Genomic DNA, 26,220 nt, shown 5'->3' with positions numbered 1-26,220 from the left:
TGGAAAGGCCGAAAGGGAGCACGGTCAACTGAAAGTGCTCGTGGTCTACCTTGAACCGTAGGTAACGCCAGAGGGCCGGCAGGATGGGGATATAAATATATGCATCCTGCATGTCCAACGCTACCATCCAGTCTTGCGTGTCTAGGGCAGACAAAACCCGAGCAAGCGTGAGCATCTTGAACTTCTCCTTCCGGAGGAAGCGACTGATGTTCCGGAGGTCTAAGATAGGACGCAGGCCCTAGTCCTTTGGAATCAAGAAGTAGTGGGAATATCAACCACAAACTACTTCTGGCGTAGGTACGCGCTCGATGGCCCCTTGGCCAAGAGGGCCGCAACTTCCTGCTGAAGTGCCAAGTGATCACCCGACATGCGGTGGTATTGAGGTGGCATGGCTGGAGGTGCAGAGGCGAAGGGGAGGGAGTAGCCCTTCCGGACTATTTGCAGAACCCACCTGTCCGAAGTGATGGTGCGCCAGTGGGGGAGGTGATGGCGAATCCTGCCGCCCACTGGCATGTGGTGGGCCTGAAACACCGGACTAGGAAGGTTTGGAGGCAGAGGTGGCAGGGGCAGTGATGGACTGACCCGCCCGCTGGCCCCGTGACACACTGCGGCGGGCCCCCGTCCACAGCTGTCGTGAGACTGTTGCTGCGCAGACCGGGGGCTCTGAAAGAAACGAGTTTTGGCTCCTCTGCCCTGACCCCAAAAGGAGCGAAGAGCAGACCCCAAGGGAGTGTGCGTAGTGGCAAGGCCCAACGACTGGGCCGTAGCCCGGGAGTCCTTAAAGCGTTCCAATGTGCTATCCGCTTTGTTACCAAATAGGTGCGTGCCATCAAAGGGCATGTCCAACAAAGTGTTCTGGACATCCCCCAAGAACGGCGGAGTGTCACCGTAGTGGAAATTGCCCTGCCGAAGGAGTTGGCGGTGTCAAGACCAAAACGGGTAGTACATTTCGCAGCATCTCTCCCCTTGGTAATGGCTTTGGAGACCACCCGGGCTTCTGCCAGACACTGAGGCAGCACCTGTGCCACTGTGTCCCACACAGTGTGAATAGCGGCCCAACAAGCATGCAGTATTGACCGCCCGCAAACCTAAACTGGCAGAGGTGAAAATCTTTTTCCCAAAATGCTCAAGGTTTTTTGATTCATTGTCTGGAGGAGCAGAAGGGAATGCGCTTAGAGAGGCAGAGGCCTAGACAACCAAACTTTCAGGCATTGGGTGAGAAAACCGGGGTCACCCAGGGCCGGGCGATGGCGACATGCCACACCCCTATCCACAGGAAACCCTGTGTTAGGTTTGTTCCAGGTACTTAACAGAATGCCTAAGTGCGTCGTTGAAGGGCAGTAGCGGCTCCGCTGAGGAGGTTGCAGGCTGCAGCAGCTCAGTCAGGAGATTGGTCCTGATAGGCACCGATGGGAGCTCGACGTTAGGAGCCTCTAACCCAACGTGTCTTTCAGATCTGCAAATCCCTTGAGTTTTTGAATAAAAGATTTGGGAGGCATGTACGATTTTACAAATTCCCTAGAAACAAATATTAAAAGATTCACCCAAACTCATGTTGAGGATCTCCAAACCCGGAGCTGTTGCAACACCAACAACCAGATTTACACCCAAATTTAAAACCCCTTGAAATCACCAGTAAAGGTAGCTAAGAAGCATCAACTCCCACCACCGACAAACTGCTTATGACCTCTTAAATTAAAAATCATGACAACATCCCTGAAGGTGCTCAGGCCTTCTGCAAATATCATTAGGTAAAGTGCAGGACTACATTGTTGCCCAGGGCACTCTGGACACGATGCTTGGCCTTCAACTAATCGCTTTTCTGCCCCAAAACCAAAATACTAATTTGATGTGGCTTTTAGACATGTACAACCTTCAGTGTACAGTGCCAAGCTTTTAGCATGCCCTGCACTCCGCTCCTCTAGCTGCACACTTAGATTTACATTTGGCTATGTCCATCACTGAGCACAAGGCTAGACTTTCATCCTTTCAGTTTGATCATCAGCACCCACCCATTGAGCTACCTGTGCATGGTGATCACAGGTGCCCTGACCGTTCAGGTGGCTGCCCCTTGGTTTCATCTACCCCTTACGTACCTATCCCCTTACCCATTGAGAACAGTCTTGGCGACCACCTTTACATAGAGATGTGTTCCCTTCATTAATCAAGAACGTAAATACCGGGCAACAAATGAGCCAAAATTAATACATTTTGACTTCTGTAATGTCATGGTAAAGCACTGAAAATCACTAGCAATAGAGGTCAATGTTATTAATTAGGTCACCAGTGCATCACACTGCAAAGCAATTTTAAGTGAAAACTGGCCTGCTTGTGTGCGTTTCTAAAGTGGGTCCAGGATATGGTGACTGGACCAGAGCGCCTTTTTAAATATAGCTGTAGAATGGAGAATAATTAGAAGCAGAGTACCTAAGAGAGAAGCTCTTGAGTTAATGTCAACCATTTATGAGGAGAGGGGATCCATCACTTTGATTAACACTACTTCAGGAGCAGAACACACAACTGAAATATCTCCTTACCAGAAACCAATATCCCTGCATGCACTCCACTATTTTCATTGTCTGCCTCAATTCACACTCCTACCCTAAAACACTTTCTGCCAAAGCTTCTTTTTTGTTGCTAATACCACAGCTAACAAAGGTTTAACTTCAATCTCTCTAGATGTGTCTCTCTCTCTCTATAATGTATGTGATGAAGGCGCGGACGAGCCGAAACGTTGGCGGCATCGCAATAAACTAATCTAGCACCAGAATCGTTGGTTCGTGTCCGTATTGGGAGGCAGAATTCCAGGATCAATGTGGAGTAATGTGATATATATATATATATACACATCTTTTTTTTTTACCTACTGGCAGTAGGTAGTTATAGTTAGGACCTAGTTTCAATAGGAAACTCGCTTTGTTTTCGCAATAACCTTGGCGCCGGTTGATGAATCTTTGCGAGATTTTTAAAACTTAGGACCAGTTACGGTCACAGCTCCTATCTTGAAAGTTTTGGGGTGATTCGGTAAGCGGGGGCTGAGAAAAATGGGGTACCGCAATGCATAGTGTTCCCTAGTGTATGTAGGTGTTTTCACTGTATTCTAAGTGTATTTTAGCATAGCACTGGCTCTAGGCCTGGTTAGTCAGTCAATTACCACCAGTATCCATCCGAAAAAGTTGTGGGCACAGGATGATTTTGCAACAAGGCCTCTTTCTTTTCCTCTGTTGGTTCTTTCTGCACGTCTTGCTTCTTCCTGCAATTTTCTTCATCTTTGTGGACTTCTGTTGCTTCTTTCGGAGCATTTTTCTTTCTTCACATGTCCTATCTCTGTTGGCATAGTTAGAAATTAGCATTTTAAAACCTTTGAAATTCACTGAAAAAAACATAGGTTTCAGGCATGTTATAGTTAGAAATTAGCATTTAAAAAACCTTTGAAATTCACTGAAAAAACAAATAGGTTTCAGGGGCGTTATGGTTAGTTGGACATTTCACTTGTACAAAACCAGTGAAATACCCCCGTTATAGTTAGTTCAGCTAACTATAACTCGTGCCCCCGCAATGCACTGCTGATGACGTCACATATTACATCACTCATGACATGGTCAGTGACATCACAGATGACATCACTGATGACATCATCCAGGTGATAAATTGATGCATCTTCTCACACCCTATGATTAACCTTTGATACACCCACTCTAAATTACAGACTGCCATTGTCAAAACCATAGACACTCCAACACCAATAATTACATACCCACTCACTGATTCTTAGGTTTACACACACATCCACTCACTCACCTGTACAGTCACTCATACTTATGGCCACTCAGTACAGGACTATCATATGCACTCATATACCTATATAGAAACTCACACACCACCACTCATCCATAGAGGTATTCACATACCTAGTCAGTCGTGCAAATAATTAATCACACTGCCATTTAATCACCTATACAGTTATACACACACCAGCTCACTTACTCATACAAATACTAGCACATACTTACGCTCTTATACAATCACTGATAAAAGCAGACTCATCCATACAGCCACTCACAATCACACACTCAGTTATAGCCATTTATATATTCCAAAACACACATATACTGCCTTTCACATATGTAGTTACTCACACATATGCAACTGAGATATACATTCACTCACTAACACACCCATACACACACTCACCCACCCACCCACCCATACAGTCGATCACAGATGCACTCTTGAAACCATGCACCCAGTGAATCACCCACTCACACCTCTGTACAGAGTTGCACACACCCCACCCACACAAACACTCAGGCACCCATACATATACTCGGACAACAAATCAATAACCCATATAGACCCTCAAGTAGCTATTCGCAAACCCATGCAGCCGCTTACACACCAACAGACAGATACAGACATTCACACAGTTTACTCACTAACCCATGCATTCAGTAAGATAAGTTTAATCACTCACTTGGAGTCAGTCACGCACCTACTAAATCATCCATTCAGACACTTACACACCCACTCATTCTTCAATACGCCTTTCCCTATATATATTTAAACTTTACAGAAACAGTCACTGAATGATGTCATCAGTGATGTCACCGACCAGGTCATGAGTGATGTAATATGTGACGTCATCAGCAGTGCATTGCGGGGGCGTGAGTTATAGTTAGCTGAACTAACTATAACGGGGGAATTTCACTGGTTTTGGACGAGTGAAATGTCCAACTAAGCATAACACCCCTGAAACCTATTGTTTTTTTCAGTGATTTTCTAAGGTTTTTTAAATGCTAATTTCTAACTACAACGTGCCTGAAACCTATGGTTTTTTCAATACATTATATATATATATATATAATATATAATATATATATATATATATATATATATATATATATATACATATACATATACACACATATATACATATACACACACACACACACACACACAAGCCCTTCCTGTGGAAGGGACCCCCAAATCGTCCCAGCCCTTTCCTTAGGGTGCTTAAGGGCTTACCTGTCTGTAGTTCCTTAAATTAGTCTAGAGACAAGATTCAGATCGGAAACCACTTCATCTTTAACCGTCTGGGCACTTTAAACTTCATTGGGCTTCACTTTGGGAACCGAGACTGCAACTTGGAAGACTCCTGCTGCTCCTGGTCTCGTCGCCCTGCCAGTCTTCTGCGTCATCTGTGCCGGTGCTCCATACAGTTTCTTCTACAGGCCTGTGGACAAACAAGACACCCGAAGGAATCTCCCTTGAAGTGAAGGAGTCACTTCCCTGCATCTGCAGGCACCGAAACGAAGCAGACTGGTCTGCTGTTCCTGAGCTCCTACAGACTCTGAAAGGTTCACCAACAGGTGAGAGTTCTGCGACTCCCAAGGCCTGTACTCTCATCGCAGCAAGTTTGAAGCCAGTATCCCTCTCAGAGCTGCTGGAGCAGTACCCCTGTGCACCTAGTCGACTTGCCGTTGCCAAGGCTTGTTGACTTCACCAGAGATCTTCAGGCTCCAAGAAGCTTCAGCCCCAAGCATCTCTTGCGACCAAGATTTGCCTTTGGTGAGCTGCTGGAGGTCCTCTTGCGACTCCTGTGCTTTCAGCCCGTGGGACCGCTTGAGGGTCTTTGGCTCCAGTAGGATTCCCTGCTTGCTTGGGCCTGCTCCGACTTACCTACTCATGGCGAATCACTTGGACCTTGCTAGTGCCAACAGCACTTATTTCACATACATTTGTTGCTGTTGCCAAGGCTTGTTGGTGCTCCCGACAGACACCAACCGATTTTGCCCCCCCCCCCCCCGACATTCGACGTGGGAAAACCTGTGAATGGCTCCTGGTCTTCCACAGCATTGCCTGGCCCGCACAGCTGCAGCTCCAAGAGCACAGTCAACTCTCCTGCATCTCCGACATCTGTGGGCATTCATCTCCTGCGCATCATGGCCACTCCTGAGTGCGATAGACTGTCCCCTCTGCTTGCAGGTATCGCTCATCTTGAATCCACCTTTGGATTCCACTGGACTCTTACTTTCTTCGCCAAAGGCATCTTCACTGAAGTCCTCCATTGTGGTCTGCAGCAGTTTCCAACATCACCTCGCACCTATGTAGGTATCCTGGTTCCCAAGGTTTCTACAGGTGGGATGACTCTCCAACCCGCTATCTTTCACAGGGTTTCTTCTGGGTCCTCTGGGAAGGGTCCTTCTTAAAAACTGCAATAGCAACTTACCTATTGACTTATTGAACATGCGGTCGTGTTCCCACTCTGCACACGGTCTCCGTGGGGTTCCTAGATACTTACCTTGGGTGGTTCCTTGGGTCCCCGGCTCGTCTAAGTCTTCTGGGTCCAGTCTTGACCAAGGTCATGGTTCGCATTCCACTTTTCGTATATGGTTTGGTCTCCCCATGGAGACCACTGTGTATTTGTGCTACTTACATGTTCTATTACTGAAATATTATATGTATTATATCTCTAGGGTGGAGACATTCCAATGTGTTGGTGAGTGTTTACAATTAATACATATTTTTATAACTATTTTGTGTGGTTCTTTTTCTCTAATCTACACTATATGAATAGTACTGGTAATACAATCTGCTTGACACTCCTTCTGGACTAAGCCTGAAGCCTGCTCTCCACAGTTACTATTTGGAGAGCTTTCTATGGTTGTCTAAGACCACTAAAATCAGCATAAGGGTTGTTTGTATTAGTGCAGGGTGCTTCACTTAAATGTGTGCTCCATATACTAAGCGAGCCTCCTGATATTACCTACTGGCGGTCGCCAGTAGGTAGTTCTAGTTAGGACCTATTTTCCATAGGAAATCCGCAACATTCTATTCCCAATAAGTCTTGCACCGGTTGACGAATCTTCGCGAAATTTTCCAAACTTTTGGCCAGCTCCGGTACGCTCCTATCCTGAAAGTTTCGTGGTGATTCGTCAAGCGGGGGCTGAGAAAAAAAGAGGGGCCCAAAATAAGTTTTCCCCATGCAATTTCCCATAGGACCTGTTGACGAAGCTACAGCCCTAACTGCTGAACGGAATTACACCAAATTTGGCAGAAAGGTAGATCTTGGTTCAGAGTCGTACCTTTTGCTTAAATGGTGTAAATCCGTTCAGTATTTCCTGAGAAAATCAAAAGTAAAATCACATATCTGGGCGGAGCCTAACCACACATCTCATCGTGAGATCTGATCGGCTGTCAACACTTCATCCAAGAAGTGTTGGCAGCCATCTTGGGACCAATATACATGATAGCACTTCATTAAAAGGCATTGCAGTTAATAGAAGGTTTTAAGACTTTAGTTACATTATAAATCATTTGTTGATGGTACCATACTCATTTTAGGAATTGTGGTATGTTCTAAGGTGATTTTACCATGTGAAAAAGCCTTCTGCTGGGATATCATGAATCATGTTTGAGAGAAAACTATTTTCACATGCTTTTCCCACAGAAGTCTGGAAGGTGATCTATAAGCTAAACTGAGCATATTTTCTGTAAATTCACATTATCTTCCTTAGTCATGTGAGAATGAAGTCTGACATTCAAAGTAAAACATGTACATCCAACAAGGGCAGAGACTGTCAGTTGATTCCTTTGTGTTCTACTGCAGCTTCCCAGAGTGTTCCAAAGAACAACTAGAGGGCTAACACTCCTACTTATGATAAACGTATGGCACACCTGAAGCCATCTTGATTGGAATAAAGTGGTAACTCTTAAAACATTTAATTTATAAAGGAACAAAATTAGGGGGTTCATTTTGCCATAGAATGTATGATTAGTGCTGCAGAAAGAAAAATTAGGGCACATTGAGTGTCTTCTCAAATCCTCTTCTATTTCATTAAAGAATTCTGACATGCAGACAAACATACACTTTGAATACCAGCAGCAGACTTCCCTGGTGAGCAGTAGCTTTACTGCAGTGATCTAATGAGCAACTAGAGTGCTAACATTCTGAATTTATGGCAAATGTGTGACATCTGAATGCCTTCTTCTTTGAATCAAAGTAAAAAACTGACAGTATGCCTACTGAGGAGACTGTAGTAAATGAGGAAATTAGGAAACTTCATAACAAGTCTCCCAAGATGGCCACCAGAGACAAAAGAGCCCAAATGTAGCACAAATATCACCGAGATGTAGCCCAAGTATAGCCCAATGACAGAAATCCCAGAGAGTTTTAAAGAACAACTAGAGCGCTAACACTCTTATTTATGACAAAAGTATGGCACACCTGAAACCATCTTGATTGGACTAAAGTGGTAACACTTAAAACATTTAATTTGCAAAAGAACACATTTTGACATCTCAAATCCTCTTCGATTTCATTAAAAAGTTCTGACATGCAGACTGAAACATGCACTTTGAATACCAGCAGCAGACTTCCCTGGTGAGCAGTAGCTTTACTACAGTGATCTAATGAGGAACTAGAGTGCTACCATTCAGAATTTATGGCAAATGTGTCACATCTGAATGCCTTCTTGATGGAACCAAAGTAAACAAGCATTGAAAATGCAATAGGTCTCGCCCTCGTTTAAGTTAAAGCAATGCTGTTTGTAATTAGGTGGCTTTTTAGCTTTGCTTTTATTAGTGTTTTTCAAAATTTCATGTACATAACATGCATATATGTATATGTATGCATTTATATTTATATAGATATTCAGAATATATATATATATATATATATATATATATATATATATATACATACACACATACATAAATGCATATGTATACGTGTGCGTGCGGAGAGGTGGAGAGTGAGAATTAGAGAGTAGTAGAGTGTGTGTGTAGTAGAGAGTGTGTGTGTAGTAGAGAGTGTGTGTGTAGTAGAGAGAGTGTGTGTGGTAGAGAGAGTGTGTGTGGTAGAGAGAGTGGTAGAGTGAGTGGTAGAGAGTGAGTGGTAGAGAGTGAGTGGTAGAGAGTGAGTGGTAGAGAGTGAGTGGTAGAGAGTGAGTGGTAGAGAGTGAGTGGTAGAGAGTGAGTGGTAGAGAGTGAGTGGTAGAGAGTGAGTGGTAGAGAGTGAGTGGTAGAGAGTGAGTGGTAGAGAGTGAGTGGTAGAGAGTGAGTGGTAGAGAGTGAGTGGTAGAGTGAGTGGTAGAGTGAGTGGTAGAGTGAGTGGTAGAGAGTGAGTGGTAGAGAGTGAGTGGTAGAGAGTGAGTGGTAGAGAGTGAGTGGTAGAGAGTGAGTGGTAGAGAGTGAGTGGTAGAGAGTGAGTGGTAGAGAGTGAGTGGTAGAGAGTGAGTGGTAGAGAGTGAGTGGTAGAGAGTGAGTGGTAGAGAGTGAGTGGTAGAGAGTGAGTGGTAGAGAGTGAGTGGTAGAGAGTGAGTGGTAGAGAGTGAGTGGTAGAGAGTGAGTGGTAGAGAGTGAGTGGTAGAGAGTGAGTGGTAGAGAGTGAGTGGTAGAGAGTGAGTGGTAGAGAGTGAGTGGTAGAGAGTGAGTGGTAGAGAGTGAGTGGTAGAGAGTGAGTGGTAGAGAGTGAGTGGTAGAGAGTGAGTGGTAGAGAGTGAGTGGTAGAGAGTGAGTGGTAGAGAGTGAGTGGTAGAGAGTGAGTGGTAGAGAGTGAGTGGTAGAGAGTGAGTGGTAGAGAGTGAGTGGTAGAGAGTGAGTGGTAGAGAGTGAGTGGTAGAGAGTGAGTGGTAGAGAGTGAGTGGTAGAGAGTGAGTGGTAGAGAGTGAGTGGTAGAGAGTGAGTGGTAGAGAGTGAGTGGTAGAGAGTGAGTGGTAGAGAGTGAGTGGTAGAGAGTGAGTGGTAGAGAGTGAGTGGTAGAGAGTGAGTGGTAGAGAGTGAGTGGTAGAGAGTGAGTGGTAGAGAGTGAGTGGTAGAGAGTGAGTGGTAGAGAGTGAGTGGTAGAGAGTGAGTGGTAGAGAGTGAGTGGTAGAGAGTGAGTGGTAGAGAGTGAGTGGTAGAGAGTGAGTGGTAGAGAGTGAGTGGTAGAGAGTGAGTGGTAGAGAGTGAGTGGTAGAGAGTGAGTGGTAGAGAGTGAGTGGTAGAGAGTGAGTGGTAGAGAGTGAGTGGTAGAGAGTGAGTGGTAGAGAGTGAGTAGTAGAGAGTGAGTAGTAGAGAGTGAGTAGTAGAGAGTGAGTAGTAGAGAGTGAGTAGTAGAGAGTGAGTAGTAGAGAGTGAGTAGTAGAGAGTGAGTAGTAGAGATCAGTCAGCCAGTGTCAGTCAGCCAGTGTCAGTCAGCCAGTGTCAGTCAGCCAGTGTCAGTCAGCCAGTGTCAGTCAGCCAGTGTCAGCCAGTGTCAGCCAGTGTCAGCCAGTGTCAGTCAGCCAGTGTCAGTCAGCCAGTGTCAGTCAGCCAGTGTCAGCCAGTGTCAGCCAGTGTCAGCCAGTGTCAGCCAGTGTCAGCCAGTGTCAGCCAGTGTCAGCCAGTGTCAGCCAGTGTCAGCCAGTGTCAGTCAGTGTCAGTCAGTGTCAGTCAGTGTCAGTCAGTGTCAGTCAGTGCAGCTCTGCTGACCTGGTTCTCTGGCTCTAAAGCAGCTCTGCTGACCTGGTTTCTCTGGCTCTACAGCAGGTCTGCTGACCTGGTTCTCTGGCTCTACAGCAGGTCTGCTGACCTGGTTCTCTGGCTCTACAGCAGGTCTGCTGACCTGGTTCTCTGGCTCTACAGCAGGTCTGCTGACCTGGTTCTCTGGCTCTACAGCAGGTCTGCTGACCTGGTTCTCTGGCTCTACAGCAGGTCTGCTGACCTGGTTCTCTGGCTCTACAGCAGGTCTGCTGACCTGGTTCTCTGGCTCTACAGCAGGTCTGCTTATCTAGTTCTCTGGCTCTACAGCAGGTCTGCTGACCTGGTTCTCTGGCTCTACAGCAGGTCTGCTGACCTAGTTTTTATGCTACAGAGCAGCTCTGCTTATCTAGTTCTCTGGCTCTACAACAGCTCTGCAGACCTGGTTCTCTGGCTCTAGAGCAGCTCTGTTGGCCTGGTTCTTAGGCTCTTGAGCACCTCTACTGGCCTGGTTTTCTGGCTCTAAAGAAGCCCTGCTAACCTGGTTCTCTGGCTCTAAAGCAACTCTGCTGGCCCAGTTCTCTCCCTCTAAAGCAGCTCTGCTGACCTGGTTTCTCTGGCTCTACAGCAGCTCTGCTGACCTGGTTCTCTGGCTCTAGGTCCTTAGGCTCTAGAGCAGCTCTGCTGACCTAGTTCTCTGGCTCTACAGCAGCTCTGCTGACGTGGTTTTCTGCACTCACGATGCACACACCCGACTTCGCGAAAACATATTTAAAAATAAGATAAGTTTATTATAAGTACAAATATATTATTTTGATGAATATCTTACATAATCTCTTGCCTTAATATGTATATTAATACGTACATATAATTTTGGCACATACTTTTTTTTGCGGAAGTCGCGCACCCAGCGCGCCGCAGCACGTATATGATGTCACGCGGGACCCGCAACTGCGCAAACATCTCATACCGTAATGCGCATGTGTCACGAATGCACGGGAGCAGGAGTCGCAGACTGGTCGCATACCAATCGTGCATATCACGGGATATTAAATGAATATGATGTAACTGAAAAACACGCAGCTGTCGCACACCATGCGCGGATCCTTCATGACTTTTTTAAAATGGCGGCTAGAATGCGCGCACCCACCGTGATGTGTACACTGAGTGCGCGACTCCGAAAAAAATTGGATTTAAAAAAAAATGTATATAAATATATTAAAATAAAAAATGAAGAAAATTAATCAATATTTCAGTTTTAATTAAAAAAATATATGATGTTATTTAATTAATAAAATATTTATAAATAAACAGTTAAACTGTAGAAAATCAGTACAAAAAATAGATATAACTACTATCACACTTAAAAGTTAGCATTTAAAAAACCTTAGAAATTCACAGAAAAAAAACATAGGTTTCAGGGGTGTTATAGTTAGCTGCCCATTTCACTCATACAAAACCATAGAAATTCCTCCGTTATAGTTAGTTCTGCTAACTATAACTCACGCGCCCGCAATGCACTGCTGATGTCACATATTGCATCATTCATGACATAGTCAGTGACATCACTGATGACATCTCAAATGTGAATATATATAATATATATTCCACAGATTCTTATTTCAGGTGAAAATTTCCACAATAAGGAGACGGCACACCAGGAAACAGCACAAAATCTTTATTGTGCACTAGCAGTTAAAGGACGACGTGTTTCGGCGTTTTGCCTTTGTCAAGTTACTTCCTGCATGCCTACGAAACCTAGAAATACCTTCGCAAGGTTCATAGACAAACAAAATACTTCGACTATTAGACAATAAATTTCATAAATGTAACCTGAATCACTTCAAAATAAATTACTGTGATACTGAAATGTTACATGTGGAAAACATCTAAATAAACAGAGTTACTTGCAATTGCAAAAATAGGGAGAGGGATTCAGGTACACATCTTTTACTGAACACTCTGACCTTGCTGTCAAGTACCATGAGGGAACAATAAAGTTTAAAATAAACAAAAGATCGGCAAGATGAAGATTGCAAATCTCATAGTGAGGATATGCCGTGTATATTACGAGTACTGCATTGATTGTAATCAAGACTGCATGATGTCTCTGCGAATGAATATTAATCCTCATTGATGACCACAATCATGATAAACGTAATAAACGTGCAGTGCTGCTGGAATATGTAAAAGGGTAGCATTCGTATTCCACATGGATTCCAAGATATTGTGTTCATTCATGATAAGAATGAACTTAATATTGCACAATCAAGGCTAAAAGGTGTCTTGCTGTCCAGATCTATGATGAATCTGGACTCAAGTACTCTTAAACGTTTCTCTCTGTCCCCTCCTCGTATATACCTGGGAACTCTCTCAACCCCAAAGAACCTTAAGCTACTGCTGTCACCGTGCTACCGGATAATTATGGTCACAGTTAGTGATAGCTCGTATAGGCTGTAAGATTCTCAATTTTAGTGGTAGTTTAGTACTGCCAACATACCTGAGGCCACAAGGGCACTCAAGTATGTAAACAGTGAAATCACTGTTGATTATATGTTTTATTGGGCGTTTTTGTTGAGTACTTGTGATGTATTCCCTGCAGTTCTTGCCATTACGGTCTGCCTTACACATCCCGCATGTGGTGAAGCCATTAGGCATTTGTAACCATTGCGGTTTAGCATCTTCCCCGCGATAGCTATGGACCAGTTTATCTTTTAAGGATCTTGCCTTTTTGTATGTTATTTGTGGTCTTGTGCCTATACACTCACCAATGATGGGATCTGCTGTTAATAAGTTTGTTTTTATTCATGATTTCATTCAATGCCCATGCTCCCCTGCTGTACTGGGTTACCATTCTTGGTGCTGTGGGCAAGTCATTATTTTCATTCCTTCTCCTGATGGTACTAATAGAAGGCTTGAATAGTGTGTCATGTTGTTGTAAATCCTTAACTTTATTCAAAGCTGTGGTTAAAGTTTCCTCTTTATATCCCCTTGTCCTGAAACATGTGAGCATGATCTGTTGTTCATTTAAAAAATCACAGTCTGTGCTGCACGCTCGGCGAGCTCTTAGCAATTCCCCATAGGGTATGCTTTGTTTCAAAGGGACGGGATGATGACTCGCCGCATGTAACAGAGTGTTGCCAGCGGTTTGTTTGCGGAAAAGTCGTGTTGTGATTTTTCCCTCTCGTATTTCTACCGCTATGTCAAGGAATTCACAATAAACTGGACTAATCTTGTGGGTGAATTGCAAGTTTAGATTATTGGTTCCTAGCTTATCGATGAATTCTTGGGCTAAGTTTTGAGGTCCATTCCAAATCAGGAATAGATAGTCTATATACCTAATCCACACCAATATGTGGTCGGTATACTCCTGGAGTTGATGTGTCCACACTATTTGTTCCTCCCACCAACCTAGGAAAAGGTTCGCTAGGCTGGGGGCGAAACAAGTACCCATCGCGGTCCCAGACCGCTGACGATACACTGACTTCTCAAAAAGAAAGATGTTATTTTGAAGACAAAACAGCATCATAGTCTCTAACATTTACCTGCTTTTGCCGCTTATAATATATTTCTGAGGGACACTTCATGCATTATTTTATGGGATATATCTAGGCAGATGATTATAGTCAGCGACTAATTTGAATCATTAATTCTATATCAATATAATGATTCTTCATGGGATATGTAATGCAGGCTATTTCAGCCTTAATTAACTTGAATTCATTCAAAGTCCACGAATGTATAAAATGCTGTGTAATTTTTTGGCGATTTCAGCCATTATAGAATTGAGTATTTTGCTATTAATGTCATTACTTTAATGTAGATGATGATGTCTCTATAATCATTATTCTAATGATTGTTAACTTTGGTGCTGTTCTACGCTGCAATGTCGCTCGCATTTTTAGTTATAGTGGAGATACCCACTCTAAGGGTTTGGCTATTTTAGCCTTGATTGTGCAATATTAAGTTCATTCTTATCATGAATGAACACGATATCTTGGTATCCATGTGGAATACGAATGCTACCCTTTTACATATTCCGGCAGCACTGCCCGTTTATTATGATTGTGGGCATCAATGAGGATTAATATTCATTCGCAGAGACATATCATGCAGTCTTGATTACAATCAATGCAGTACTCCTAATATACACGGCATATCCTCACTATGAGATTTGCAATCTTCATCTTGCCGATCTTTTTTGTTTATTTTAAACTTTATTGTTCCCTCATGGTACTTGACAGCAAGGTCCGAGTGTTCAGTAAAAGATGTGTACCTGAAACCCTCTCCCTATTTTTGCAATTGCAAGTAACTCTGTTTATTTAGATGTTTTCCACATGTAACATTTCAGTATATCACAGTAATTTATTTTGAAGTGATTCAGGTTACATTTATGAAATTTATTGTCGAATAGTCGAAGTATTTTGTTTAGGTCTATGAACCTTGCGAAGGCATTTCTATGTTTCGTAGGCATGCAGGAAGTAACTTGACAAAGGCAAAACGCCGAAACGCGTCGTCCTTTAACTGCTAGTGCACAATAAAGATTTTGTGCCGTTTCCTGGTGTGCTGTCTCCTTATTGTGGAAATTTTCACCTGAAATAAGAATCTGTGGAGTACATTTGGTGGCTGCTGCTGCCACCGACGGCACCAACGTCGAAGGCACGGAGAACTGCTTTGGCAGCGAAACACGGATATATATATAACTATTACTGGTACAGGTAAGAACTCGGTCTACATTTTCATTAGGAGGTTACAGAATTCCACACATAGGTAAGGATAACGTGGAATGGTTCCCTAGTTCTTACTAGCTATCGGGCAATAATGAAACAAAAAAATGAGCCTGTTTAAGGATCTTTATTTCAAACTGCAAGGCACACTATAATACAGGGAGGAGGAAACATTGTTAATGGGGTACAAGGACTAGTCCATTTTAATATTTGACAGTAGAAAAATAAGTAGGATTTCAGCAATTTTCTCTAAACAGTGATGTGCCCCTGTGTGAGATACCGGCAAAATTACAATATGCTCCAAAGACTATTCCAGAAGTGCCATGTTGCACTGACCACTCACCATACTCTGAAGTTGGATCGACTTTCTGCCTTTGGCCTTGCTTCAGGGTGGGGATTTTGTGCTTTTTTAAAAAACAAAAATCCCAAATGGGGAAATTTGGGGTGCCAGCCGTGCTCTGTCACAGATCCAATTAGGGGTGGATTGAGGATTTTGGACGCAGATCATACCACTGCCCTAATCCCTGCTCCAGGAGGTAGATTTGTATGGGGCGCTCCTGCAATGTCCAAAGTACTCATGTTGCACATATTCATTCCTCTATGCTCCTCTCTTGTGCTGCGCCTCTAGCCATTTGCCAAAAATAAACCCACAAAAACTACTACTGCCATCTCTTGCAGTGTTCTCGAAGCTCTCTTCCAGTGGAAATCACAACTTCTGGTCCAATTTGTTCCCCTCAACAACTCGTGCTAATGAATATTCTCTTCAGCCTCTGGTGATCATTTTTGCTTCTCCTCTCAGGATCTCTTGTGCAATCATCCCTCCATCTTCTCACACTTCTGAAACGGTCTGCCCAGGCACTCAGGTGTACTATGTAGCCAAGCATGGAAAGCCACATTTAGAGTATGGTGGTCTATTCTGCACTTGCATATTGGTGTTAACTTTATAGTTCACATCTGGCTAGTCTACTCCCTCTGCAACCCAACTGCCCCATGAACACCTCAAACTGAGGTCCCAATATCTGGGGGGCCAGCGAGGTTCCAAGTGCCTCTGAACAACTGAAAGAGACAAGCAAGGACTTGACAGAAAACAAAGGCAGTCATGGATTAACAATTGATGCCAGGAACCAATTATCTACTCTTTCCTCACGTTAAAGGGCACGTAAAATAAGTTATTTTTATTAAATGCTGGTCATAACTCAATGAGATTGTCTAGTCATTTCCATCTGAGGGCAAATAGCCAACAGAGGAGGCAAACACCTTACTTCCTCTCAACTTCGCAAAATATCAGCTATCCCAGGCCTTCCAATCGCACTGCCACCAAAATATACTATAGACAAACATCCAGAGAAATCAGAAAGACCACCCCACACAAACACAAGATCAAGATAAAATTATTGGCAACTTCCATGCTGCTTTATCACTAGCCACAATCAACCGCACAGAAGCACACCACAGGTACAATGACAGTCAACACATTTCAACTAACTAATCTAGCCAAATTGAGAGGCCACACTAGCAGATAGAACATGCCACAAATAGTTATTCAACGAAAAAGAGAAGCCACTGCCAATAATCAACCAAATAATTGTACTAGAAAAATAGGAGCACATTAGTCGAAGCATGACAGACACAGCATTACTGTATAAGCAATCTAAATGGCAGCATTGTGCGTGTTACCCACCAAAAAGATGCAAAAGTAATCATTTAAATTCTCCAGCATCATTTATGATACCAATACTGTACATCTACATCTCAATGAAGAAGGCATAGTTATAACAGCTGTCAAGCAGATTTTGCATTTGGATAGGGTTGCAATGTCTAACCTCCACACTGGGCAGTCAGTACTGCTCACACAGATAGATCATAGCAACTGATTCATACCATACTAGGACACTTGGACTGAGGCCTACAATGGAAGACTCAAACCGTGCATTGGGTCACATTTTGACAGCAAACAAAGCTCTGTGACTGTGCTAAGCGGATTCCACAACATGACAAACTAAACGAAAGCCATCTCTTTTCAATAGAATATATGCACTGTTACCACAGACAACAGATTATGTATGCATATATTTTAATAATTTACAATGTCCCCAAAATGTGAAAATAACACTGATGCATTGTATTCGTATTTATTCTTTAAGTAAATTAATACCATACCAATATCACAATTAAAACCATGACAATATTACAGTAATACAACATAAACAAGCAGCCTTGCGGCTGGGAAAGTGAAAGTGATCGCGATCAAACATCAAAGCGGCCGAAAGTGAAAGTAATCGCGGTAAAACGCGGCGCGCGCGCCCGCGCACATGCACTGTGGCTCCAGGCTAGCTTGGTAGCACTTTTTGGAGCCCTCTCAATAAGTCTCGCCAGACCAGCGCATGCGCTGGGTCAGGCGAGACCTAAAAAGGGAATCAGTTCGTAATGAAGTGCAAGCGTTTGTTCTAAACATAGTGCGAGATCTTCATTGATGGAAATGAATTTTAAAAACAAGTTTAATACTTATAAGACTAGAGCAGATCTACATTTGTGCAAATGAGCAGACCGAGGTAGATTTCTGTTCAATCGATGAGGTTCATGCCTAGGCAATTAATTCCTTTTGCCGGCATCAGTCCCTTCAGCTGATGATAAACTTTAGTCCAATACTATATCAAAGTAAATAGTATCAACTGGGGCCAGTCAAAAAATCTCCAGAGATTAGTTTAACTGCGGGTCTCCTAGACTGAGGCTCATCATAATCACTGCTTCCCTGCATGTTCGAATGCCTCCATGGTTGAAGCTTCTCTTTAGTATTGATAAACTAAGCTTGCGCAGTTTACGGTAAATGCAGACCAAATGGATAAAATGCTCCTTTTTTGCTTTGCAAAGTTTACATTCTGTAGAACCAGTGTGTTTCCATGTTGGTGGACGGGCCGGTGCCAGTGCTTTGCCAAAGCACAAGGTCACCAGTCTGCGCTTTATGAGTGCTGGAAAGGGACTAGCTAAGTATGGTGCTGGTGCCAGGATGTCAATGTTCAATCACCATCCATGCATGTGATTGTGAGCTGAATTTGATTTTATCTTCCAAACAGGATTGGAACTTCACGGCCCTGTTGGTTGCCCTTTTAAATCCGATGCATCACAGATTACAAGGTGGGACCAAAGTGTGCTTGGTTCCTATAGAATACACAAACACCCAAAAGAACACATTGGCAAAACATTTAACATGCATCCGACAAAGGCATGCTATGTCTATAGGCTCCTTACAACAGTGCTCACAACAGCACTTGCCAACAAGACAACCAACAAATATTCAACAGACTACATTAGACAGAACACTCGCACAGATTATCTGTCATACATCTGTTATCAAGAAGCTTCAACAATACTAACCATGAAGGACCGGCGTACCTCAAACGAGGTAATTTCCTCCAATCTACCAGGGAACTCCGTTCTGAATCCCTCTCCCTAGCAGCTACCCAGCGCATCCACAGAGCTAACAGCTTAGGCCGGTCCTTCTTCCGCCTGACGGCTAAGACCTGAGACACTCTCCCACTGCACCTCAGAGCATCACTATTGCTCCAACAGTTCAGGGATGACCTCAAGACCTGGATGTTCAGTCAATAGGAACAGGCAGTGTGATCTCCCAGCTGGACCCCCCCTCCCCCAGTGCCTCCAGACCCTCAGCCACGCTATACAAATCCTGATTGATTGCTTGACCAAGGAAGGTTAGAAAAAACATCCAAGAGAACATCGTACATACATTCACCGCAGCTCAGATCTGACTAAGCTCATTCTTAATAGTGGCACTTCTGTAACGTTAAGTAGATAGCAATACCAAGCTCAGGCTATCTCCCACTGCTGGACAACCAGCAAATTAGTAAGAGTACAATGATAGTAATCAGTAAGCCATGATCCTATTTTCTCAGACCCCAACATCTCAATGTTTTATCTTTAAACAGGACAGAATATGCTCCTTTATGCATCCATTGATCGATCAACCTCACAGCAGGCAAATCCCATCTCTCAGTAGTTCAAGACATGACACAGAACAGCATAAAACCAGCTCAAAGATGGAGGTTTCGGCCTGTGATGGAAACACTGGGATGACATCAATGGCACAACTACATAAAGTGCCATAACACCGCCCTAACAGACTGTGCTACGCAATGCCTAAAACACAACACATGACCAAAACAAAATTGGGTAAGACCTGTAAACTCATCTGAAGAGGATTTACAAACATACAGAAATGAGGATTAGTGAGAAGGTAAAAATGTGTTGTGCATGAATATTTTGTATTAGTAGAGAACAATCTGGGTGTTTAACACACAAGATACACACAGCAAATGTGCTTCAGAAGCAAACTGTGGGACACAGCCCTTCTAGGACTCGACGTAATATCCAATGTTGCTCATCCCTCAATAGAACCTTGGGATCTTCACTGAGGACCTTTTATATCAAAGTCCACCTTAGATCAATCACTCAGAGGTCACTCTTTTTCCTGAGGTTATTTTCATGGCATATATTACACTGGTGCTGAATGACACGCTATTTGCCCTCTTGCATTAGCAAACCTACACAGCGTAATGCACACGGACAGGTTAACATGTCCCCCAGTGATACAATGTGTATGTAATTTTTCAATACAAATCATTTAAGGCCGAGATCATGTCATAAGCATTTCAACTGAAAGGGACGATCTGAAAAGGGAAGGTAGTACACAGGCACTCGTGCTGTCATACCCCACTGCCTCATTGCTTTATTGCTAATTTGCACATTTTCCTGCACTTCTCGGTTATGTGCACTAATAGAATTTTAAACATTTTAAGTGTTTTAACTGTAAACGCACATCGGCGAGTGTCCGAAATACTGACTACTCTTAATTCCTCTAGTCCCACTCCCCGGTCCACCACGGCTCCTGAATAGCAGATTGTTGTGGAGGGAGCTGGGAAACTCAGGCAGGCCAGGCACCATTGGAACCGGCATGCAACGGCGGTCATTTTAGGTCGATTGCCGCTCTAGTTGTTCCAGGGCCCGACAGGAAGACTACTTAAACCACCACTGAGGCGGACGCACGCAGCGGGCTCGCTGCCGGTGCTTGTGCCCGTGCGCGCTTGTGCCGCGCTCGGCGCTGGCCACGCTGCCGGTTTACGGACAGAATGGCACCCACAATATCATAAACCAGAGGCGAGCTCCTGGCACTTTTGTGCAGATCTCCGGCATGTCCTGGCCCAATCTTAGGAGGCACAAAGAATACGAGGAAGCAGATTTGTCAATACTGCAACCTGAGGCTCTCAGACACCAAATGTAAGCTCTGCTGAGCAGGCCCCTACCAATATATACAAGGGTTCTTCTGTAGAAACAGGGATTAAGCACACTGCCCCTAAGATTTCAAAATCATCCCAAGGATGGTCATGTGCACTAGTAAATGCACGGTCATTAAACACGAGTTCGAATTCAGTCACTTTGTCGACTCCCATGTGCTGGACTTGATATTTGTCACGGAAACCTGGGCAGATGAAGCATCAGGTCCAGATTTGGTGACAGCAGTTCCACAAGGGTTTGCAATAACTAGAAGGGATCGCCCAGGTAAAAAAGGAGGAGGGCTTGCAATAATTTACAGAACTCACCTAAAAGCATCATTTAAAGCCATCACAATAGACAAGGAAGCCGAGGTGCTGCTGTTTAAGATATCAGTTAGCCAGGTTTACTCATTTAATGGGATGCTAGTTTACCGACCGCCCGGTTCCAGAACAAACTTTTTACACACCATAAGCCAACTCTTAGAACATTAAGTAACAACGCAGAATTGTACCATTTTGGGCGATTTTAATTTTCACTTAGCCAACTAAGTCGATAACGACTCCAAGGCCCTCCGTGACTCAATGACAAGCACAGGACTAGAGCAAATTGTGACTGGCCCAAACCACACAGCAGGTCACCTCCTAGATGACATATTCACAGACTGCCCATTGTTGAAATATAATACCATACAACTTCACTGGGCTGATCATCATGCCGTGATGTTTACTCTTACTCCTCCCTCCCCTATGGTTTCCCAGCATGCTCCAGTGAGCAGCGAATCAAGTTATCAATGGAATAGGCTAGACCGGAACGATTTTTCCACCCAGCTGAATAAAAACAAGCCGTGCTTCACAAAAGACCCTGATGTTGCCTCAGCACAATACCATCACTGGATAGCTGTAGCAGCCAGCACTACTGTCCCTCTTAGAACTGGGAAAACCAGCAGGACAGCACCAACTGAATCTTGGTACTCTGAAGAACTAAAGATCTCGAGAAGACTGTCGCAGTCACGAAAGACGCTGGCGAAAACATTATGATGCCAAAGAAAAGGAAATCTACAAGTCAATTCTGACAGCACAAAGAGCGGATTAAAAAAACTAAAATCAGCTATTTTTCTGAAAAAATTGAGGAAGCAAAAAATAACTAAAAGGAGCTTTTTGCAACAGTGCTGAAAGTCAGTCAAATACAAGAGACCAATAATGGCGCAATAGACCAAACATTCTGTGACACACTAGCCTCCTCGTTCCACAATAAAGTTTCCACTATCTAGGACACCTTTGTCTTAAGACCAGTCAATCCCCAGGGTATCCAATCTGTCACCACATGTTCTACCCCAGCCCAGTCTACTTTGGTAACCAATATCACTGAATCCAGTCTTTCTGATTTTACACCATTCTCATGAATAAACATCAAAGCTTCTATTAGCAACAAAATCCGGCTCCTTCCTTGATCCCTGCCCCCCGCAAATAACACATCTGTTAATGGAGTCAATTGCCTCGCCACTCATGGAGGTCCTCAATTCGGCCATAGAAACAGGGACCTTCCCCTCAATGTGGAAGAAAACGTCAATATTACCTCTGCTAAAGAAATCAAACCTGGATAAAACAGAAACAGGAAACTATCGACCTATTTCCTGGCTACCCTTACCGGCGAAAGTATTAGAGAAACATGAATCAGGAACGGACGGTTTTCATTGAGAACAATCACATTTTGGATCCTACTCAATATGGCTTCAGAGCCAGACAGCACTGAACAGGCCTTGATCACTGCAACGAGGATGTAAGATGGGCGGTTGATAACAGAGGATCAGCAGCCCTAGTACTATTAGACCTATCGGCCGCCTTCGATACGGTGGACCACAGCATTCAGATTCAGCGACTTCAGGAAGCTGGAGTAGATAACTTAGCGTTAGCACTGCTCAGATCCTTCCTGCTCAACCGAGAACAATTTGTTGAAATAGTCTGTTACAAATCCAAATGCTTCCAGCTTCCTTGCGGGGTGCCACAGGGTTCATCCTTGAGCCCCACCCTTTTTAATTTATACATTGCTCCTCTTGCATGTTTGATCAAATCCCACGGGTTTGAATTGGTGTCATACGCGGATGACACCCAGATCATTGTATCAATCGCTGGCGACAATCCTAAAATAGCACAGAACTTGAGTGTATGAGATGTGTCAGTGTATGGATGGCCAAGAACTGTCTTAAGCTAAACTCGGATAAAATTGAGGAACTTCTCTTTGGGAAAGATACCTCATTTTGGTCCTCAGAATGGTGGCCAGCAGAGCTGGGGACCCTCCCAACACCAGTTAGTAAGGCAAAAAAATCTTGGGAGTCACTATAGACACCACCCTTTCCTTCCATCACCACGTAAACAAACTCACCGCTTCCATCTACTACATCTTGAAAATCCTGAAGAAAATCCTACCCTTTATACCGATATGGTTGCAGAAAATCGTAGTGGCAGCTCTAGTGTGGTCTAAACTTTATTATTGTTATAATCAAAAAGAGGAGAACTAGAGAGGCTAGTCCGTTTCCCCAGTTTATGCGTTGGTAATCAATGAGAACTAGCTCTGGTTTAAATTGTATGTCTGCGGGTGGAAAAAAAAATATTAGGATTTTTATAAAGGCCCTCACCCACCAACCTAGTTGGTGGCATGCTTCCTCATTGGGCCCCACCCGAGGTACCGAGTGTACCTCAGGTGTGCTTCGATGCCAGATTACTGCGGAGCGGGTTTTTTTGGTTCGTGAGGGTGCTGTGGGTGTGCTCAGAGTGAGGTTTAAAATACAGTCCTGGGTGTCCCAAAGACTGTTTTAATGGTGGGCCCCAGGCAGTCGATAAAAACAAAAGCTGTGGGACGTGCACGGTAGGCTTATGGCCTCCGACGTCCTGTGCCATCAACTAGTTTCAGCCAGGCCTTTTCTTCTACTGGCTTTCGCCAGGACCATGTGTGTGGGGTGTTACAGGGGTAGTTATGAGTTTGTCAGTGCCCTGTGTGTAAAGCACACGCTACCGTGCTTATATGTACAAGAGGTGTTTCCTCTCGGGTTGTACACAACTCAGCATGGAGCTAAGCCGGGGGCCAGGACCATGTGCACTTAAGCGATGTCACTGGACCCTCAATGAACCGGTTGTCCAGGCAGAGGCTCCTTGAGCTCCATGCTGAGTTGTTCGCTACAATCAGGTGCACAACCTGAGAGGAAACACCTCTTGCACATATAAGCACCGTAGCGTGTGCTTCACACACAGGGCACTGAAACTCATAACTACCCCTGTAACACCCCACACACAAGGTCCTGACGAAGGCCAGTAGAAGAAAAGGCCTGGCTGAAACTAGTTGACCGCACAGGACGTCGGAGGCCATAAGCCTACCGTAAACGTCCCACAGCCTTTGTTTTTATCGTCTGCCTGGGGCCCACCATTAAAACAGTCTTTGGGACACCCAGGACAGTATTTTAAACCTCACTCAGAGAACACTCACAGCACCCTCACGAACCAAAACAATCCGCTCCGCAGTAATCTGGCGTCGAAGCACACCTGAGGTATACTCGGTACCTCGGTGGGGCCCAATGAGGAAGCATGCCACCAACTAGGTTGGTGGGTGAGGACCTTCATAAAAAACCTAATGGTTTTTTTTCCACCCGCAGACATACAAACAATTTAAACCAGAGCTAGTTCTCATTAAACTTTATTATTGTAATGGAATACTAGTTGGAGCAAATAAATCAGTAATAAAAAACACTACAGGTTCTCCAGAATTCCACCGCTAGACTGCTCTTCGGTCTGTCCAAATACTCATCTGCCAAACAGGCCCTCAATACACTGCACTGGATTCCGATCGAGAAGAGAATCAGATTTAAAGCATTGTGTGTCGCATTTAAGGCCATACAGAACGCCGGTCCCGCTTACATAAACACTTCCAATGGAATACACCAGTCCACGCACTCCGCTCGGCCTCAGTGAAGCTGGTGAGGATACTATCCCCCCCCGCCTTCAAAGATGGGGTGGCAAAAGCTTCTTCAATGTCACCTCTAGATGGTGGAACAAACTACCTCTTCATTTAAGAAACTCCACAGATTTCTTGTCCTTTAGGAAAGGACTGAAAACGTGGCTCTACACAACGTAAAATGGGCTTGCATTGGTTCCTACACGTAGTGCTCTGTGGACTTCTTTCATAAGCGCCTAGACGCCTCCGGGTAGTAGAGTGCTATATAAATACATAAATAAATGTGGGCATCTGTTTTGTGAGTGCCCGGCCCGAATTGTGATCCCAAGCCGACCTTGGCAGCATTCCTTGAAGCCTTTATTTACATCAGTTTACTGTTTAAATAGCCTCATATGCAAAGTAGTTCTAGAGTACTCAAATGTGTACAGTGATGGGCACCAAAACAGGGGATTAAGCACTACAGCGTGGGATCCCTTCCAGAAGCCCTAGTTGAAGTTCATAACATGACCAAACATCGCCTGATATTTCAGCCTCTCACGTGCTGCCACCTCAAAAATGTCATTTGGTATAAAAAAAATCATCATTGGAGTAAATCAAAGTGATACCTGCTCGATTAATGCTTTTTTATTCTCAAATATTATTTGTTATTGATATGAATATACAAAGATCTGAATAAAAACTGGGCGGAAACGCCTACCTTGAAGCATACAATCGTAGGCCTTACGGTCTCGCCGTCCCAGCGCATCCCAGAATCCCACCGGCTCGGACCCTTCGTCACATTCATGTATCGTCACTTTGCTGCTGCTGTGCAAACCTGCTTCCAAGGGACACCTACACGACAGATAAAATGTGAGCGACGAATCTTTCAGGGTACAGCAAGAATAGGTTTGATTTTAAGGCGAGCCAGCACAGCTGGGGCCTCAATTCAATCATTTCAAACGGTGCTCACTCAGGTCAGGTTTTGTTCACAGGGACACTAAACATGCATTTCACATTTCTCATGAGAGGAGTTCCTATCAAAGAGTCTCAACTACACCACACCACAACACTTTGAACGTTAGTTTCTATGTAAAGGAAAAGCCCGAAGGCCTCAATGTGTCCCCCAAAGGAACAAATGAATGTCGGATGGGGTACAAACGGGAGAATATGCCCATTAAGTATTCTGAATGTTGTGATTACCACTTACACGGGAGGCCCATCTTGCTTTATTTTCGTCAGGTAAAGCCTGGTGAATTAGGACAATTCAGAGTTCTCACGCCTAGGAAAACACATTACTATAGCCCCCGACCTCCCGTCGAAGGTGCAGAACTCTGAAAGAGGCTGAATTGCCAACGCTGCGGAAAATCCGAACCTCGAGGTGTGAATCCCGACGCAGGAGCATCAGTTCACCGCTGGTGAGCGGGGTGAGTGCAAGCGTTAGTTTCAACCCCGCCCGTTTTTTGTTCATATTTTAGGGGTAGATGTCTGCTTTATCGTGTTAGATTTGCCTCATAAGGCTGCATAGTGCATTTTTATGTTGGCTCTTGGCGGTGCCTGCGCACTCGCACATGAACTGCCTCACGGCACGGAACGCCCAGTTCTACTTCTGGTACTTACTGCTCCTTTATCTGATTCGCAGCCGTTCGTCCAACTTCCTTCGTGTGCGCCTGCGCCTTGCACCCGTGCCACAGGTACATAAGGGCCTTATTTACACTGAGAAGGATCATAGACGTCCTGGAGCGCAGACTGCTACAGTGACTGGCTACCTCGAGCAGATTCCCTTCAATGGGGACTTCTCCGCGCACACAGTACAACCTCCACTCGCCTGCAGGGGGCAGAA

At 44.3% G+C, this 26,220-nt stretch overlaps 1 protein-coding gene across 36 annotated transcripts in view; it reads right to left on the bottom strand.

Moving 5' to 3' along the window:
* SVIL (supervillin) overlaps window positions 1–26,220 on the bottom strand; it is a 635,411-nt gene that overhangs the window by 43,916 nt on the left and 565,275 nt on the right. For all 36 annotated transcript variants that reach the window (XM_085631809.1, XM_085631813.1, XM_085631820.1 and 33 more), the window contains 2 exons: window positions 25,998–26,205; window positions 25,099–25,232 (listed from right to left, as the gene is read on the bottom strand). In XM_085631809.1, the coding sequence (XP_085487935.1) occupies window positions 25,099–25,232; window positions 25,998–26,205 (342 nt within the window). The remainder of the gene's footprint in view (window positions 1–25,098; window positions 25,233–25,997; window positions 26,206–26,220) is intronic.

Source organism: Triturus cristatus, chromosome 10 (assembly GCF_964204655.1).
Source record: "Triturus cristatus chromosome 10, aTriCri1.1, whole genome shotgun sequence".
In the NCBI taxonomy this organism is placed as follows: domain Eukaryota; kingdom Metazoa; phylum Chordata; class Amphibia; order Caudata; family Salamandridae; genus Triturus; species Triturus cristatus.
The sequence above is the reverse complement of the archived record's forward strand: the minus strand, read 5'-3'. Positions and strand labels throughout refer to the sequence as shown.